Source organism: Leuciscus leuciscus, assembly GCF_965113295.1.
Source record: "Leuciscus leuciscus genome assembly, chromosome: 15".
NCBI lineage: Eukaryota > Metazoa > Chordata > Actinopteri > Cypriniformes > Leuciscidae > Leuciscus > Leuciscus leuciscus.
In genome coordinates, this window is record NC_138739.1 from 18,909,880 (window position 1) to 18,928,532 (window position 18,653).

At 35.8% G+C, this 18,653-nt stretch overlaps 1 protein-coding gene and 1 long non-coding RNA gene across 2 annotated transcripts in view; one reads left to right on the forward strand and one right to left on the reverse strand.

Annotated features, from left to right (window-relative positions):
* The window catches only part of LOC309475590 (uncharacterized protein), a 335,445-nt gene that overhangs the window by 208,196 nt on the left and 108,596 nt on the right, over window positions 1–18,653 (reverse strand). Inside the window, exons 11-12 of the mRNA XM_082138408.1 lie at window positions 11,874–12,188; window positions 8,799–9,113 (exon numbers count right to left, since the gene is read on the reverse strand). Coding sequence (XP_081994534.1) covers window positions 8,799–9,113; window positions 11,874–12,188 — 630 coding nt within the window. The remainder of the gene's footprint in view (window positions 1–8,798; window positions 9,114–11,873; window positions 12,189–18,653) is intronic.
* On the forward strand, window positions 10,658–11,847 carry LOC309475707. Its single transcript, XR_014197796.1, has 3 exons — window positions 10,658–10,802; window positions 11,389–11,532; window positions 11,566–11,847. It is a non-coding gene; the product is annotated as an uncharacterized lncRNA (long non-coding RNA).

Consider the following 18,653-nt stretch of genomic DNA (forward strand, 5'->3'; position numbering starts at 1 on the left):
CAGCAGGGTAGCAAATATATTTTATAAATGTGTTTGATAAAATTGATAGTCTATATTTGGAGTGTGTGTGTATGCTTTACATACTGTGCTCTCAGATCATCTTATAGGGTGGATATAGGCTACAAAAATAATCAAATTATTTCACAATTCTTTATTTTCTGTACAAAAAATCCCCAGAGACTAGTTAAAAGGCATCATCATCATCATCATCATCATCATCATCACCCCCTAGTGTCCTGATGTAAGAATGTCTGATTCATCAGTGATGGACTGATGATGACATCACAACAGCAGAGACAACCAATCAGAACAGTGAAAACATCCCAATACTGTAACAGAACTGTTCAAAATCTTTCAAACAGGTTTTATAGTTTTGGCCTTGCTTCACAGACTAAAATACTAATTTGATAATACTAAATGTCAATGCTATTTTAATGTATATTTTAAACATACAGAAATAAAGAGAATCACTCCCAGGCCAGGCGAGTGAGGTTAACACACACAAAAGTAAGATGGATGACCTACGGAAGCCCTGAACCGCAACGTAAAAAAAAAAAAATTACATAAAAAAAAAAAAAAAAAATTACGTAAAAAAAAAAATATATGTAAAAAAAAAAAAAAATGCGATCATTTCGAGATTAAAGTCGAAATGTTTCGAGATTAAAGTCGAAATGTTTCGAGATTAAAGTCGAAATGTTTCGAGATTAAAGTCGAAATGTTTCGAGATTAAAGTCGAAATGTTTCGAGATTAAAGTCGAAATCTTTCGAGAATAAAGTCTTCCGTAGAAGTTGTGTGTGTGCTTGCCGTTATTTCACATTGCCGCACAGGCATTCATGCGTGTGCGTGTGTGTAAATACATGCGCTTGTGAAGTCGAACTGCCGTCTATAATAGACACCGTGTACGTTCTGGATACATTTTAAGTGCATCATTCTGTATCCAATCATTTGGCCGGATCCCGTGATTTCCTCAAATATAATAACCACTGGTGGTTGAGGAAAGATTCCCTGAAATGATTGTAAAGCGCTTTTAAGTGTAGGCCTACAGTAGACATATGAAAGCGCTATATAAATGCCTCATTCATGCATTCATTCATTCATTCATTCATAAAGCTGGATATCTTGATCCAGTCTGACAGTATATTTTATAAAGTCCTATAGCCTAATGTCATGTTGGTAGACCTGTAGAATACCCCTTTGTTGAAAGCCCAGATAAAAGTAAAAAGCTATTATTTTGTGTAGATCCAGTTTACACACACACACACACACACACACACACACACACGCACGCACACGCATGAATGCCTGTGCGGCAATGTGAAATAACGGCAAGCACACACACAACTTCTACGGAAGACTTTAATCTCGAAAGATTTCGACTTTAATCTCGAAAGATTTCGACTTTAATCTCGAAACATTTCGACTTTAATCTCGAAACATTTCGACTTTAATCTCGAAATGATAATGATTTTTTTTTACATAATTTTTTTTTTTTTTTTTGTAATTTTTTTTTTTTTTACGGATTTTTTTTTTTTTTTACGTTGCGGTTCAGGGCTTCCGTAAATTTGAGACTATTAATCAAGCATTAAAATGGGATCTCATTGGATTACAGAAACAAATAAAGTAAAGCAACATTTGCTTTGGTAATTAAAAGATTTAGTTGTAAAATTGCTTGAGAAACTGATACAGTAAATAAGAAATATATGTTTAGTAACTCAATGAAATAAATTTTGTTTTCAGATGAGAAAAAAAAAATCATTTAAAAGTTATAAAATTGAATAGCTTATATTGGAATTAATTTGTATTAGTTATAACTATAGGAAATATAGAAATATATTTCTACTTACCAACCAGATGCCATAAAAACACACTATATAAAAGTATTGTGTGAACCATTTTCATTTGTGCAGCTCTCCAATTTTTAAAAAAATAATAACAAACCTTAAGTTTGTAAAAAAAAAAAAATGGAAGTGTGGTATCAAACTGATTACAGATCTAATCGAAACTTCTTTCTTTAAACTCTCAAGTTAACAGAAGGTGGAGACACGTGGTTAAAGTGTAGAGATGTACTCCATGCGAGTCTATGCATGCGTGCGTGTGTGTGATGGTGTCAGTTTGTGAGACTTTTCAGTTTAAACCAGTGTTAATGGTTAATTAGTCTCTGTTGCATACTTTAAATGTTTCATTTTAATAACCGGTTTAAAAGTTAAAAGTGGTTTTCGGGTCAGGTCAGGTCAGACGAGTCAAAGGACAACAGGCAGGTAGCCAGGTAAGTCAAAGCGTACTAGCAACAAGGAGATCAGCCAATGTCTGTGTGTAGACTGGACTGTCATGAACCAGGGTTAATCTCTCTCTCTCTTTCTTTCTCTCTCCCCCGCTACCTTCGTTTCTACTACTTTCCCCCAGCTGATCATCATCGCAATCAGCGCTCGTGGTCTCCAACCTCACCGCTGCCTGTGTATCTTCAACTACTGTCCTGAGATTGAGTCATCCTCACTGACTACTGCTACCCGGCTCGGGAACCACTGCTGTGGTGTTTCACCAGCCAAGCTTTTTGACATTTGTGTTCTTTCCAGTTCTGCACCCGCCTGTCGGCACTCGGCAGACTGCTTTAGTTGCCTTTTCAAATTAAACTTTGTTTCTGTACCTGCCTTCACTCTTGGGTCCTCTGTTTATCCTGACACACACAAACACACACAAGATAAAAAAATAGCTTAAAAAAATGTATAAAACAAAAACACCAAAATGATTACAAAATAAAATAAATAAAGGAAAATGATGTTATATATCCAAAAATATATAAATCACATGTGTAAGAAGAAGATTATTTACTGCCAGAGGAGATACTCAGGTGTTTGCGAGCATTTCACTTTCCTACACAATCTAGGAAAGGACCCCAAATTGTACAGAAATGATCAGATTCCTTCATTGTGTGTCTGATTTTTTTTTTCTAGTTTAACAAAAGGAAAAATATCTTTAATCCATAAAGAATGAGTAGGGGTGTAGGCGATTTCCAATTTGGTCAAATTAGATGTAAGCTACAAAAGCATATCAAGCAAAAGAGAGCGAGAGCAAAGCTGTTACAGCCAAGGGTTTAACATGAATTTCAAGATCTTCAGATAATGTTTAAAAGAACTGAGACCAATATTTGTGTAGAGATACACAGGACCAAAACATATGTGCAGTAGTTGCAGGGGCCTGTGACAGTGGTCACACATGGGATCCACATCTGAATATATATTAGAAAGTCTAACTTTAGTACAGTGGGTTCGATGAAGGATTTTACACTGCATCAGGTCATGTCTGGCACACGGCGTATAATCATTTCCCACTGTTCTTCTGGAATATTTTCTCCTATGTCCTCCTCCCACTGAGATTTAATAGATGCAAGTGGGCATTCATGCAAGGTTCCTGCTGAAGCTCAAACGTGCGTAACACGAGAATGAACCTCATTGGTTCTTGTAGAAGATCAAACGTATCATCATATAAAGTGACCGTGTCTCTTCAGAAAATTTGGATTAAACCACTTAATTCTGATTAGATTTATGATCTCTTTATGAGCTTTTTGAAGTGTCAAAATGGTAGTTGCGTAGACTGTCAATGGAGGGACAGAAAGCTCACAGATTTCTTCAAAAAGATCTTCATTTGAGTTCCAAAGATGACCGAAAGTCTTACGGATTTGGAACGACATGAGGGTGATGAATTAATGACAGAATTTTCTTTTTTTTAGGTGAACTACTTTTAAGAATATTGATCAGGCAGTAAGAAGTGAAATGCAGGGGATCTGTATTTTTCTTTAAGATGAAAGAAATAGAGGCCGATTACCTGTTTGAGGGAGCCTGAGTGAATCAAATGATTCAAAATACATGTCATTCATCATGGGGGCCAGTTTGTCTAGAATTTTATTTTAATAAAACTCTACTGGGACCCAATTTCAGCAAGTGATGGTTTCGCATAGTGACAAAAGCATATTGAAGTGGGATTTGTCATTGTGACTCTTATTCTACCTGACAGAATTAAGGCCTGTACTGAAGGTTTGACCCATCAGATGAAAGGGCCGTTTCAACGCTGCCCACATGTACGAATAAATTAGAGAGACTGCTCATTGCAGAACAAATGAGTGGAGCTTACATCTAGATCCTCCTCATAGTCATCCAGTGAGGAGGAGCGAATGTAATTTGGGCCTAATGGGTGGAGCTAGAATATCCAACCATATCCTAACCCTACCCACTATCCCCTTTAGACATCCAGAGAGGTGGAGCTGGATGTCATTTGACTCTGCAGTGAGTACCACTTGATTAAATATCAAAGCCATTTGTAAAATTAGTTAAACTAAATGAAAAAACTAATAGATGAGCCGTCTTTTCATTTCTTGTTATTCCATTCCAACAGCAGTACATTTATCACTAAAGGTAAAGACATAAAAATGTATTTAGGCTATAACTCACCAGACAGACAACACAAACTCAATGAGAGCAAAATAATTTAAGCAACATCATCTCTAGCAGCCTGATACAAATTACTCTATGATCTGAAAAATATTAGTAGATAATCTGAGGTTTATAAAGAAACTCCTCAGGGAGAATAGATACAGTTCATGAGTCACTATTCACAGTCGATGAAATCAGTGTAATAAACCCCTTAACATGGTAACCATAGTTTCCACCGAAATATACTGTCATGATCACCAGCTGGAGTGCCCTGATAGCCACCAGAGGGCACTCCACCCTCTACTGACTGTCTTTCCATCAAAGACAACATTACCCATAACTCATTGCCTGGTCTCATCATCCATGATTGTCTATTTCTCATTACCTTGTTTTGCCCAGCATATAGAAACCCTGTTCACTCAGCCATTTATTGCAAACTCTTGTATGTGTCTACACTGCATTTAGAAGTGTGCTGCATGGTCATGGTCATGGTCTTCTGCTCTTGCCTGTGTTCCTGTGCCCCATGACTGTTGGACTGTTTACCCTGTGTTTTGACCTTTGCCTGCTTTTGGTTTAATTTTTGATCTTTGATTGTGGGTTACCCATTTAATAAATACTACATATGGATCCTCAACCCTTTGTGTCTTGGAGCAGTTTCATGGTAGTTACTATTGTCATTATATAATCTTAGAATAATCTTCTAAAGCACAATAAATTGGTTCTTGTAACTGTAAGAATTTTTTTTTTTTTTTCATTTGGCCTAGTTGCTCAATGCAACGTCCTGAAGTTGTACGAGTTTTATTTTAGGAACAATATCTGTAGCATATAAAATATGGTCAGCACGTTTATGAAGCACATGACTAAAGTTCACACATTTGTTGGTGTGGTCGTGTGAAGCGCTGTTTCATCTATTCATTTTCTGAACTGTGTCATTTCACACTGAATAAACATTTGACACTTTAATGGTCAATGTCTTCCTACAGAAATGTTTGACTATCATTTCCAGCAGAAACAACCTCATTATAAATATTTTTTAAAGTAATTTTAAAATGACTCGGCGTACAGCGATTGAATCAGATAGCATGGTGTATTGATATATAGTCTACTATGGCATTTACATGGCAATACCAGTGCAGTATTTTCTGCAATAGCCTATTAAATGTTCTTTTTTTTTTCATTCTCTTTTTTCTTTTTTTTCTTTTCTCACTTCTCATTTCCCTCAGAAGCAACGCCCTGTAGAGCATTTTGACAGTGACTATCTCCATAGAAAACAGCCTGTATATGATGGCCTTATTTGGAGCTGATATAAACTCCCAGCTTCCAAAACCACAAACAACACCAGCAGAACTAAAACACCTTAGACTGGATTTGTCAGCAGGGTTGCAAATATATTTTATAAATGTGTTTGATAAAATTTATAAACTTTGGAGTGTACATGCTTTACATAGGCCTACTGTGCTCTCAGATCATCTTCTAGGGTGGATATAGGTGATTAGGCTACAAAAATAATCAATTTATTTCACAAATTTTCTTTAGAAAAATCCTCTGAGGCTTGTTAAAAGGCATCATCATCATTATCATTATCATCATCATCATCATCATCATCATCATCATCATCATCATCATCATCATCATCATCATCATCATCGCCCCCTAGTGTCCTGATGTGAGAATGTCTGATTCATCAGTGAGGGACTGATAGTGACATCACAACAGCAGCCACGCCCACTACAGCAGAGACAACCAATCAGAACAGTGTAAACCATCCCAATACTGTTACAGAACTGTTCAAAATCTTTCAAACAGGTTTCAATAGTTTTCGTCCTTGCTTCACAGTTTAAAATACTAGTATGAACAAAGCAGGATCAGAGTGTCTCATTGTTTGTCTTCAGAGATTGTGTGCTGATCTTCTAGAGCAGAAGAAGATCCTGCAGCGCCTCCTAGTGACTGAACATGAAAACACACTTTCTGCAATGCTATTTTAATGTAGCCTACATGTTTAATCATACATGTTGAGCATGCTGGTTTAACACAAAGCAGATTGTATACTAATAATAAATACGTTTTGAGAATCACTATAATCTCCCTCTCTCTCTATTACTACTTTTACTTCAAAAAATATTTCAATGATGATGATGGTCAAATACAAAAATGTAGGCCTAGTAAAATCAATGAAATGTTTTTTTTTTTTTTTAGTTTACATGTTGTTCTTTATTTAGTTTGTAGTCTACGTTGTGATGTAGTATAGCCTAATTTTTGGTTATCTGTAAAAGTTGGTAGGCTATTTAAATCAGGGTGATCCAATCTAATATTGTTGGTGTAACCCTCCGGACTGCCATCGAAGTTGGTATTATGGCTTTGCATTATATGCAAGTGTCTGACCATAGCTGACCACTGCTTACATTACCAGGGCATTTATTCGCAGTACACAAGAACTCTGCGTGGGTTCACAACACTACAAAACACGGTTCTTCTCTTTCAACTCCGGTTTCTACTGCCTGTCTTTCGTGGACGCTCTGGTTGATCGCTAAAACAACATGCCTGCTTGAGCACTACTCACTATAAATTAAGCAGTGTTTTATGCATTTGCACCAACATTGATTTAAACACATTTCCTGCATTTACCCCATCATGAATTTAGAATACATAAGAACTATCCAAGTGAACAATAAAAACATCTCTCCCTCTAAACAATAACATTACAGGGAATGTTATTAGGAGCCCCACACATAACTGTAATAAAATGATAAAGACCTGGAGAAGGCCTGCAGTACTTTATATTGGCATATTCAAACGTAGCCTATGACATTAGGCCTTAATATAGGCTACACATTTACACAAATAGCCTATATGCAGTAAAAGAGAATTATATAAAATAATATAAACGATGAAGTAAAGAGATTTGTCTAATACGTAATGTTGTAATCAATTACAGTACATCTCATTTCTCACAAAGTAGCATTCTGTGTCCTTCTGAGTTCATACTTTCAAGATAACCTAAACCTACAAAGACCGGTTTCCATGAGAACGCAAGTCTGTTCTTTTGGTTCTTTACGAATTGAGAAACAGCCACGCAAATGCAGAACAGTGCAGTGTATGTAGTTTAGAAAGTTATAAATATGGATATTTTTTCTTACAAAAACGTATCGCTTTGCTTCAGAAGGCCTTTATTAACCACCTGGAGCCATATGGATTACTTTTATGATGGATGGAATAACCTTTTTAGGGCTTCAAAATCGAACCGTTCGCTCTAAAGCTTTTTTCAACTCCGACTTCTTACTAAAATTAAACATTTCATGCCCGAAAAATCCCTTGAGACAGCTATTCATGCTTTTATTACATCACGCTTCGATTATTGTAATTCTCTGTACTGTGGCTTTTCAAAGTCCCAGATCATTTGTCTTAAATAGGTTCAAAATGCTGCGGCCAAATTTCTTAAAACAATTCTTAAGAAAAGACGTAAATTCGATCATGCCACGGCCATTTTGCGAGCTCTCCATTGTCCATGCAGTCCAATTTAGGACTGACTATAAAATTCTCCTATTTGCGTACAAATGTTTGCATTATCTCCAAGTTATCTGTCTGAACAACTACACTCCTATAGCCCGTCCCGAGACCTAAGATCTGGTAATCTAAATCTACTCACTGTCCCTTGCTCTAGGCTCAAACACAGAGGAGACAGAGCCTTTTCAGTGGGGCTTAGACTGTGGAACAGCGTGTCAGTATAACTTATCTTTTAAAACTTGTTAATGTCTCTCCTCTGTATGTTTTAATTTTTGATTTTGTTTATTTGACTTCCTTGTTTTCTGTTTTCAAATCTGTGTATGTAGTTTCTTAGTTGTTCACTTTTTGATCCTTATAGTTATTTGAGCATGATCAAAATGAACGCTAGAGATTGCTTCTGTTTGCTAGCCACCATTTAAATCCCGCATGTAAATGCAGTTCACCTCGTCACAGACTGATGATGTAAAACTCTATTCTATTGCTTGTAAAAAAGATTATAGTGAACTGCTAAATCTCCAAAAGATCTACCAGAGTAATGTGTGATTGTAGGGAATGTCATGATACTTTTTTTTTTTTTTTTTTACCTTTTTCAAAACATGGATTTTTTTTTATATATAATTTTTTGTGCATTCTGTTTGTAGAACGATGGTTCAGTAAGCAATTCCTTCATTACGGGTCTGAACTGAATAATGATGACAGACTTTAAAAAAGCAATTCTTTTAGAAATCAGAAGAATCTTTAGGCAAGTCTTGAATAGAAAAAAAGTCGAGTGAAATCCTGGTTGGACTTATGATGACAATGATTATACTGTTTACATTTTGAATATGAAGAGGACAGAAGAAATTATACTGTAATTCTCTACTCACCATCAACAGTAACATTGAATCTCTTGATAAACTCCTTATCTCCAATAATGGTACTTAGTTGATAAAGTCCAGAGTCTGTGGTTCTGATGTCACTGATGGTCAGAGATCCAGTCTGATCCAGTTTCAGTCTGTCTCTGAATCTCTCATCATTATCATATGTAGGAATGTTCATGATCACTTTAGCGATGCGAATGTCTCCAAACCTCCACACGATCTCTTCATCTCTCTGTATGTCTGTAAGATCAGGGTTTAGAGTGACAGAATCTCCCTCCATCACTGACACTGACTTCACTGCATCTCTGTCACCAAACACTCCTGGAGAATAAAGTCAAGTCCAGATTCAGCATTATTTGTGGCAGCTTGCATTTTGGTCTTATTTTTTTAAATCATTAAATAATTTATAACATTTAAAAAGTATATGGTATATGATCAGTGTCACTGTTTGCATACTGAGCTCGTTTACATGCACGTTCTTTGGCCGATTATGCCAATTATGCCAATTATGTAATGTAAATGCGAATAATTAAGTTTTGACATCACTACCAGGACCAGTAATCTATTAATCAAATATAAAAACCATCAGATACAATGTGACGTATTTTTATAAATGATCTTTTCTTATAGTTTATTCATTTGTAGAGGGTGTTTTGCGTTTTTAAGGAGGTATTAATGCAGGCCAATACAAGACAAATAACTACTACTCTTCTACTCTTTTTTTATACAAATGTGTTAATGCAATAAGATAAAAAAGAGCAAAAATAACCGTGTACACGCCTCCTCATCGCTAATTTCTCAGTTTTTTTAAAATCTTTTTTTAAATTTTTTTTTATTTTTTTATTATACATTTCTCAGTTTTTTAATGCCAAACGAGGGTTTGCGCTGGCACAGGCTATTAGTAAATCTGGCCTAAAATGTAGGCATAAAAATGTCTAATGTTTTTCTCATCTACAGCCTTAGGACTGGTCAGATTTCCAAGTAAATCTGAAGACTTTTAGCAGGTTTTTAAACTCGGAAAACTTTTAATTTTTTTAGTTTTTTAGTGCTTCACATTTGAAGGGGGGAAATCTCCTCAACCACCACCAATGTGCAGCAACAACTGGATGATGCGACGGCAGCCATATTGCGCCAGAACACCCAACACACACTAGCTTACTGGTCGAGAGGAGACCGAGTCATGAAGCCAATCAATATGGGGATGATCAGGAGGCCATGATGAAAGGGGGCCATTAGGCAAATTTGTCCAGGATGCCGAGGATGCCCTACTCTTATTCTGAAGGACATCCTGGGATTTTTAATGAGAGAGTCAGGACCTCAGTTTTACATCTCATCCAAAAGGCGGTGCTCTTTGACAGTATAGTGTCCCCGTCACTATACTGGGGCGTTAGGACCCACACAGACCACAGGATGAGCGCCCCCTGCTGGCCTCACTAACACCTCTTCCAGCAGCAACCTGGTTTTCTCAGGAGGTCTCTCATCCAGGTACTGACCAGACTCAACCCTGCTTAGTTTCAGTGGGCAACCAGTCTTGTGCTACAGGGTGATATTGTTGCTGGCTGAACTTTCCACTCCCACCAGTGGTTTTGTGGGATTGCGGTCTCATGCTAATTTGCCTTTTTTTTTTTTTTTATCTGGCCCAAAATATTTGATTGTGATGATGATCATATGTGAATATCAATATCAGTCTAAAGGAATCCAAAAGCATGATTTAATTCAACAAATATAAATGTTATTTTATTTGAATACACTAATACAATATAAAACACAAATGTCAATACGATGATCAACACATAATTTGTAAAGAAACAGAATCACAGAGAGTTTGATCAATGATCTGTGATTAAACATGTATAAACCACCTCCGTCATTTCAGATTTCTGTAGGAAAACACAAACACAAAAGGTCAAAGGAGAAAAACAAACCTGATGTTTCAGAAGCAAAAACTGCAAGAGCTCAAAATGAATAAATGACAGAAATTTGCTGAAAATTCATCTATAGATATTACGGGTAATTATGAGTCAGTGTTTCTCACACTAAATGATGGTCTTGTGTGTGTGTGTAATGATCTCTGTCTTTTTATAGTCTTGGGACTTTTATTATGAAATTTTGGAAAACAATAGCAGCTTTCATAACAGTGGCAAAAAATAAAAGCAAGTGGACTGTGGAAATAAAACATGTTCAACATCAGATATCAGGACAAGAGCAAATACAGCGCTAAATATATAGATGCAAACAAGTCAGACAGACATTTAGCACAGGAAGCATGATTTATTTATAATGGAATAACAGCATATACTATTTCACAAACTTGTTAAACATATTTGCCAATATTTAATGTGCAGTGTTTAAAACAATGGTGATATTATATGGCTTTATGTTATGTTATTTTGCATTGTTCATTACATTTGGGGAAAAAAATAATTTCTAAATTAATAAATGTAAATGTCACTAAAGAAATACTTACCATCATTTGTCCAGTGTGTGTGTAGAGTGTTGCATCAGCGTGAGTCTCGTCTTCAACTGTAATGACAGACATGTTCAATCAAAACATGTATTTGTGTCTAATATTGTTGCTCCACATTATTGTTTACAGATGTATAAGCTGTAGGTGTGTCTACAGTACCTGTGTCTCTGTGTTTCCTGCACATACAGAAGATCATGATAACAGCCACGATCATCAGAGATCCAGCAGCAGAAGAAGAGATCAACACTAGCAGAGACACTGAGACTGGAGGATGTGGAGGAGGAGGAGGAGGAGGAGGAGACTGAGGAGGAGACTGTGAAGGAGACTGTGAAGGAGGATGTGTGTCTGGAACTGTAACGGTGAAAGAGAGTCATTAGTGCCAGTTTGATCGACAAAAAAAAGACAACTTGGTAAAAACTTTAAATGCTAATTATGACTATTGATGTACTTAAACATATCTGACAGAGTTCAGTGATGTTGAGATGTTCAGTCTGGTGTCTGATGAGATTGGTCAGACATTTTCTATTTTCTATCAAACTTTGGCCCAAAGCTGTTTTACATGTAGCCTGCTATAACAAGAATATGAAGAAGACATAGTGTAATTCTCTACTTACCATCAACAGTAACACTGAATCTCTTGATAAACTCCTCATTCCTAATAATGGTTCTTAGTTGATAAAGTCCAGAGTCTGTGGTTCTGATGTCACTGATGGTCAGAGATCCAGTCTGATCCAGTTTCAGTCTGTCTCTGAATCTCTCATCATTATCATATCTAGTAATGTTCATGATCACTCTAGCGATGCGAATGTTTCCAAACCTCCACACGATCTCTTCATCTCTCTGTATGTCTGTAAGATCAGGGTTTAGAGTGACAGAATCTCCCTCCATCACTGACACTGACTTCACTGCATCTGTGTCACCAAACACTCCTGGAGAACAATATTATTTAACATGCTAATTTAAATCCTCTGAACAATTTTAATTGTACATTATTACTAGAAGTATAAGAACATGTTTATAACTCACCAGATAGACAACACACACTCAAAGAGAACATAATAAGTGTGAGCAACGAGGGGAGCGTGCAAGATGGCGCCCTGATCACATGTACGTTTGTGAGCTCGGCAATCCCAAACTGTTTTATAATAGTTATAACGAAACTTTAGAGGATTTTTTTGAGAATTTCAGTTTATTAATGTTTTGAATTCTTGGAACAATAATGGGAGGATCTGAAAAGAGGAAAGGTGCTGTTACGATGAGGCAAGGACGAAGCAGAGAGAGAATCCATATGCAAAACTAATTTAATGAAACAAACAGGAACTCCAGGGCAAACAAAGGAACTCAGGACAGGAACACGGAAACAGCTACAACGAACGACAAACAACAACTGAAGCACAGACGTTTATATACACAAGCAAACAAGCTAAACAAGATAACAAGGGGGTGTGGTTAATCAGAAACACCTGGGGAGACTAATAAACAAGAAAAACTACAAAGGACTACAAAACATGGCACAGGACAGGAAATAACAAAAGTCCATACAAGACAAGGGAAACACAGTACAGGAATCATGACAGGTGCGAAGAAGTCAGGGAAAACAGTGTCGGATACTCCTGCTAGATCTGCTAGCACAGGCGACGATAAACAAGCAGTCGAACGACATAACAGTACTCCTGCATCCAAGGTATTGAAGGACAGTTTGCATGATTATTGCCAACAAAATGATGATTCTGAGATTATGCTGGCGGATTATTTCCCGACACTCCGTGCAGTTCCCCGGCCGTTAAACTTCGAAGAACTGATAACGTAAATGCGGCAATTATTTCCACACAACTCTCTGAGCTCTCTCAGTTGGTGAAAAACAGATCAGACGGTTTGGAAAAGTTGATTGGTGAAAACTCGCGGGTGATTAAAGACATGAAGGATGAGATCTGTAGGAATACGGAACGAATCTCTGGAATGATGGAAACCATTGAGTTTGTCTGCAGCGAGGTTAAAAGTTTGAAAAAAAGAGTTGATTCTATTGACGCGCGCGCAAAGAAAGAAGAAATGAACTCCACTGAGCGAGAAAATCGCCTGGCTCATCTAGAAGCCTACACACGCAGATGGAACCTGAGAATCCACGGAATTCCAGAGAAAGAAAGAGAAAACGTCCGTCATGAGGTTATCAATGTGTGCCAACGCCTTCTACCACAATTTAAAGATAAATTCCCTGAAGTAGTTGATGTGGCACACCGACTTGGCCGTGTTAATTCAAATAATAAAGCTCGTGGAATCATCTTCCAATTCACCTTGCGTTTTTACCGAGATGCTGTCTGGCGTGCTGCCAAGGACGCTGAGTTTCTGATTGAGAACCGACTGAAAATCACGGAAGATCTGTCACCGGCTGATAGAGCGAGGAGGATTACGCTTTGGCCCATAGTTGAAAAGGCCCGAAAAGAGAACAAAAGAGCTTTTTTCGTCGGCAGACGAGCATTTGTAGATGGTACGGAAATATTTCCTCCTGCTTAAAAGGTAGTGCTAACGGATTTGAATTCCGCAGTGACTGATGCTACGCTGACTTGACCTTGGAACTGATATGTGCGTGAATTCTGGAACTTCCACTTTGAGCCAAAAATGCCGTTACCCACTTCTGACGGTGATGCGCTTATTTTTCTTCCCTGAACATCGTCCTGAGCCTTTTTGTTTACATCCACTTAAAAAGAAATAGGATTATTTCAGACTTTCATTGATTTAAGTAAACAATGCGAATTATTTCAACCCCTTAAAAGGGGGAATTATAGTTGTTCCTCAATTGTACATATTTATTTTCTAGATAGATTAATGAAGGGATTGTTGACCTCATCCCTTGCTTGTTCTGACCAGTTAGGTTCTCTGTCTCGGTGACTTAGTCCTTATACTTGTTCTTAGAACTAATTCTCTCTTCTATTACTGTTCTGTTCTTTTTCTTCTTCTCTTTATTCTTCTATGTCCTTATCTGTTATTTCTTTAAATTGTAGAGGGCTACGAAACATTCTTAAGCGTAAAGCAGTCTTTCTGTATCTTAAAAGTCTCAACACAGATCTTTGTTTTTTACAAGAATCTCATTCAACTTTGCAAGATGTCAATTTATGGAGATCACAATGGGGGTTGGAAATGTGGATGTCTCATGGAAATGAATATTCTGCCGGAGTTTGTATTTTAAAAAATAATTTTGGTGGAAAGATTCTGGCTACTGATTGTGACATCAATGGTCACTACATTATACTTGCTTTTCAGTTTGCAGCTATGACTTGTATTACTGCTAATGTCTATGGATATAATTCACCAAAAGATAATACGTTTTTTTTTTATAAATTAGAAATGCGTATATGTCATATGTTATCTAAATTTCCAAATTCTTCCTTAATATTCGGTGGTGATTTTAATGTTGTTTTGAATTGTACCTTGGATAGATGGCCCCCCCAATCTACTAACACTAATTCTGAGTATTTATTATCCTTTATGCAAAAAATTTCTGTTGTTGATGTGTGGCGAGAAACCCATCCCTTGCAAAAAGTATTCACATGGAACAATAATTCCCTTTCTAGACAATCCCGACTTGATTTTTGGTTGACCTCAGCAGAGTTATCAAATATACAGTAAAGACTGATATACTTCCCTCACCATTTTCTGACCATAAGGCCATTTCTATCTGTATTCCATTTGTATCCGCTCCCTCACTGAGTAAAAGATCCTCATATTGGAAACTTAACACCTCAATTCTTCAACACAACGTAGTTCTCACTAAGATTAATAACTTAATTTCCTTTTATTGGCATAAAGCTAATAAAGAGAATATGTTTTGCATTAATTGGGAACTTCTTAAATACGAAATTGGGAAGTATTGTCGGAAATACAGTAGTCCGTTAGCAAAATTAAGAAAAAGTAATGAAAACCAGATTATGGCTAGAATTTCGGCATTATCATGTAAAAATGTAGATGATCTTACAGACTCAGAAAAAATTGAGCTTGTTGATCAAAAACATAATTTAGAGGATATAAACGGAAGGCTGAAGGCGCCTTCATCAGATCTCGACGGAATTGGCTAGAGGAGGGTGAGCAGAATTCTGCCTATTTCTTTAGGTTAGAAAGGCAGCGAGTAAAAAATTCTATTCAGCAACTTTATAATGATTTATATTCTTCTAAATTTTGCCAGCAGTCCACCACAGAATTTTTTGATTCCTTATCTCACATAAAACAAATTAATAATGAAGATTGTAGTCTGTGTGATGCACCCATTAGTCTTTCAGAAATTCTTGATTCTATAAATAATTAAAAAAGTAACAAATCCCCAGGTACTGATGGGCTTTCTGCAGAGCTTTATAAAGCATTTAGTCAAAAATTAGCACCTTTTTTACATAAAATGTTTTTAGAGAGTATTGAGAAAACAACTCTTCCTTCCTCTTTATGTCAAGGGCTAATAACTTTGATTCCCAAGCCCAATAGAGATCCCCTTCTATTAGAAAATTGGCGCCCGATTTCCTTATTGAATACCGATTATAAAAGTATTGCCTTAGTTTTAGCAAAAAGGCTAAAACTTATTCTTAATAATATAATAGATGAGTGCCAATCAGGTTTTATACATCAGAGACATATTTCTAATAATATACGCTTGATTTTTGACTTGTTGGATTATTCAGATCTTATTTCTACTGATAGTTTTATCCTCTTTCTTGACTATTATAAAGCCTTTGATTGCTTAGAACACGAATTTATGTTACAAGCCCTGCACAGATTGGGTTTCGGTAATTTTTTTTGCAAATGTATTAAAATGCTTTACTGTAATGGTAATAGCTCTATCCGACTCAATAATGGCACTTCTCCTAGATTCTCTTTAAAGCGTGGTGTAAGACAAGGTTGCCCCATTTCCCCATATCTTTTCTAATAGCTACACAATTTTTAAATGTACATATTAAAGAGAGCCCTGTGAAGGGAATTTCTATTGCTGGTACGGAATTGTTTATTAGCCAACTGGCAGATGATACAGCATTGTTTCTAAGAGATGTCTCTCAGATCCAAATTGCTTTAACCTCTCTTCAGTCTTTCTCTAATGCATCTGGCCTTTTGCTTAATGTTAATAAATGCGAATTACTCCCGATAAAAAAATCTCAAACATTCCCATCAAAGAAAGTGTCACCTATTTAGGAATAAAAATAATAAAAGATACTAAACTAAGATGTAAGATGAATTTTAGTTCAGTTGTGGAGAAAACACATTTTTTTTTTTACCTTTGGTTGTTAAGAGATCTATCTTTGAAAGGCAGAACTCTGCTTACTAAAGCAGAAGGGATTTCCCGCTTATCCTACGCTGCTCAGTCTTTATTTGTGGATAAATCTACTTGCAAGTTGATTGATGTAATGTTGCTCAAATTTCTTTGGAAAAATAAAACTCATTATATTAGAAAATCAGTTATTTTGAATTCTTATAATAAAGGTGGCTTAAATTTCATTGATTTTGATTCTCTTAACAATACTTTAAAAATCAATTGGCTTAAACGTTTCCTTCACAATCAATCTTCTATTTGGAGTATAATCCCAAGGTATATATTTTCTCAATTAGGAGGTATACATTTTCTTTTAATGTGCAATTATTCAGTCAGTAAACTTCCTGTCAAACTTTCCAATTATCATCAGCAGATGCGTATGGCTTGGAGACTTATTTACAAGCATAATTTCTCGCCACACAATTTTTTAATTTGGAACAACTGTAATATTCTACATAAGAGGAAATCTTTATTTCTTGAAAACTGGTTCAATAATGGAGTGATGTTAGTAAACCAGCTATTTGATAGTGAAGGTAATTTTTTTAATTATTCCGATTTTGTTTCAGGATACCAATTCCCAGTATCCAGTAAAGAATTTAATATAGTTTTCAAGGCCATCTCTTTGGAAATCTGTATGCTGTTTAGAAACAACAATAGTGCTACAGTGACTTCTGTTGATCCCCCTAGCCCTGAATCCACTGTGGTTGGTTCTATTTGTTTTTCAATGCATAAATCCAACTATAAAATCAGGTCATTATTTTTGGACCCTGTTACTTCGATTCCTTCCTCCATTTCTTATTGGAATAACCTTTTTGATGATATTAAATGGTCATATGTTTGGTCACTTCCTCAGAAATTATTTCTAACAAATAAAGTTAAAGAAATATCCTATAAAATTATTCAAATATTTTATCCAGTTTTTAGAGAAATAAAGAAATTTAGAAATGATATTGATACTTCCTGCTCTTTTTGTGAAGCCTCTTCTGAAACTGTTGATCATTTGTTTTGGGAATGTCCTTTTGCTCGGTCTTTCTGGAATAATATTGATGCTCTGATTGTCCAAAAGGTTTTTTGTAACTTTTCTTTATCATTTAGACACATTCTTTTTGGGTTTTATGTCAAAGACAAGAATCTAATTAATGCAAGTTTTTGTATAAACCTTCTTTTATATATTGGAAAGTTTCCATAAATGTAAATATATGAAAAGTAAACCCCACTTTAGCTTTTTCAAAGAAGAATTGAAGATGTATTTAAATACAATTTCAACTTCTGTTAACAAGAAAGCAATGAAAACATCCAGAATTTGTGCCATGTTTAATATTCTCCCTTAATATGTTTTTCTTTTTTGTGCCCTCTTCTTTCTTTTTTCTTCTCTTCTCTCTTTTTCCTTTTTAAGACTATTGTTGAATAGATTTAAATTTCTTTCACATTTCCTCTTTTAATGTATACTGAATCATAATTTCTCTTTTGTTTTGAAAGATTGTTTATATTTCTTGTATGTATCGACTTGTTCTGTTTGTTAAAATTGCAATAAAATAAATAAAATAAAAAAAAAATAAAAAAAAGTGTGAGCAACATCATCTCCAAAATACTGAGATAAATCACTCTATGATCTGAACAATATCAGTAGATAATCTGAAATTTATAAAGAAACTCTTCAGTCAGGAAGAATAAACACAGTTCATGAGCGCGTCTGTGTACGTGAACGCGCTTCACACTCTGACTAGTCACATGATACAGTCAATGAAAACTAACATTTATGTAGGCCTAATAAACAATGTAATGTAATAAACCCCTTAGCATAGTTTCCACCAAAATGCAGTTACTGTTGTCATTATAAATAAGCAATCTTTTAAAAATATGAACATGGGATCTTGCAATGCTGCATGTTTTGAGGTTGTTGTTTTTTTCCAGTAGGCTTTGTTTGCCCAATACAACGTCTGAGGTTTTACCAGTTTTATTTTGGGAACAATATCTGTAGTGTGGCATATAAAATATGGTCAGCATGTTTCTGAATCACATGACTAAAGTTCACACATTTGTTGGAGTGATCGTGTGAAGCGCTGTTCCATCTATTTATTCTAGTTTCTGAACTGTGTCATTTCACACT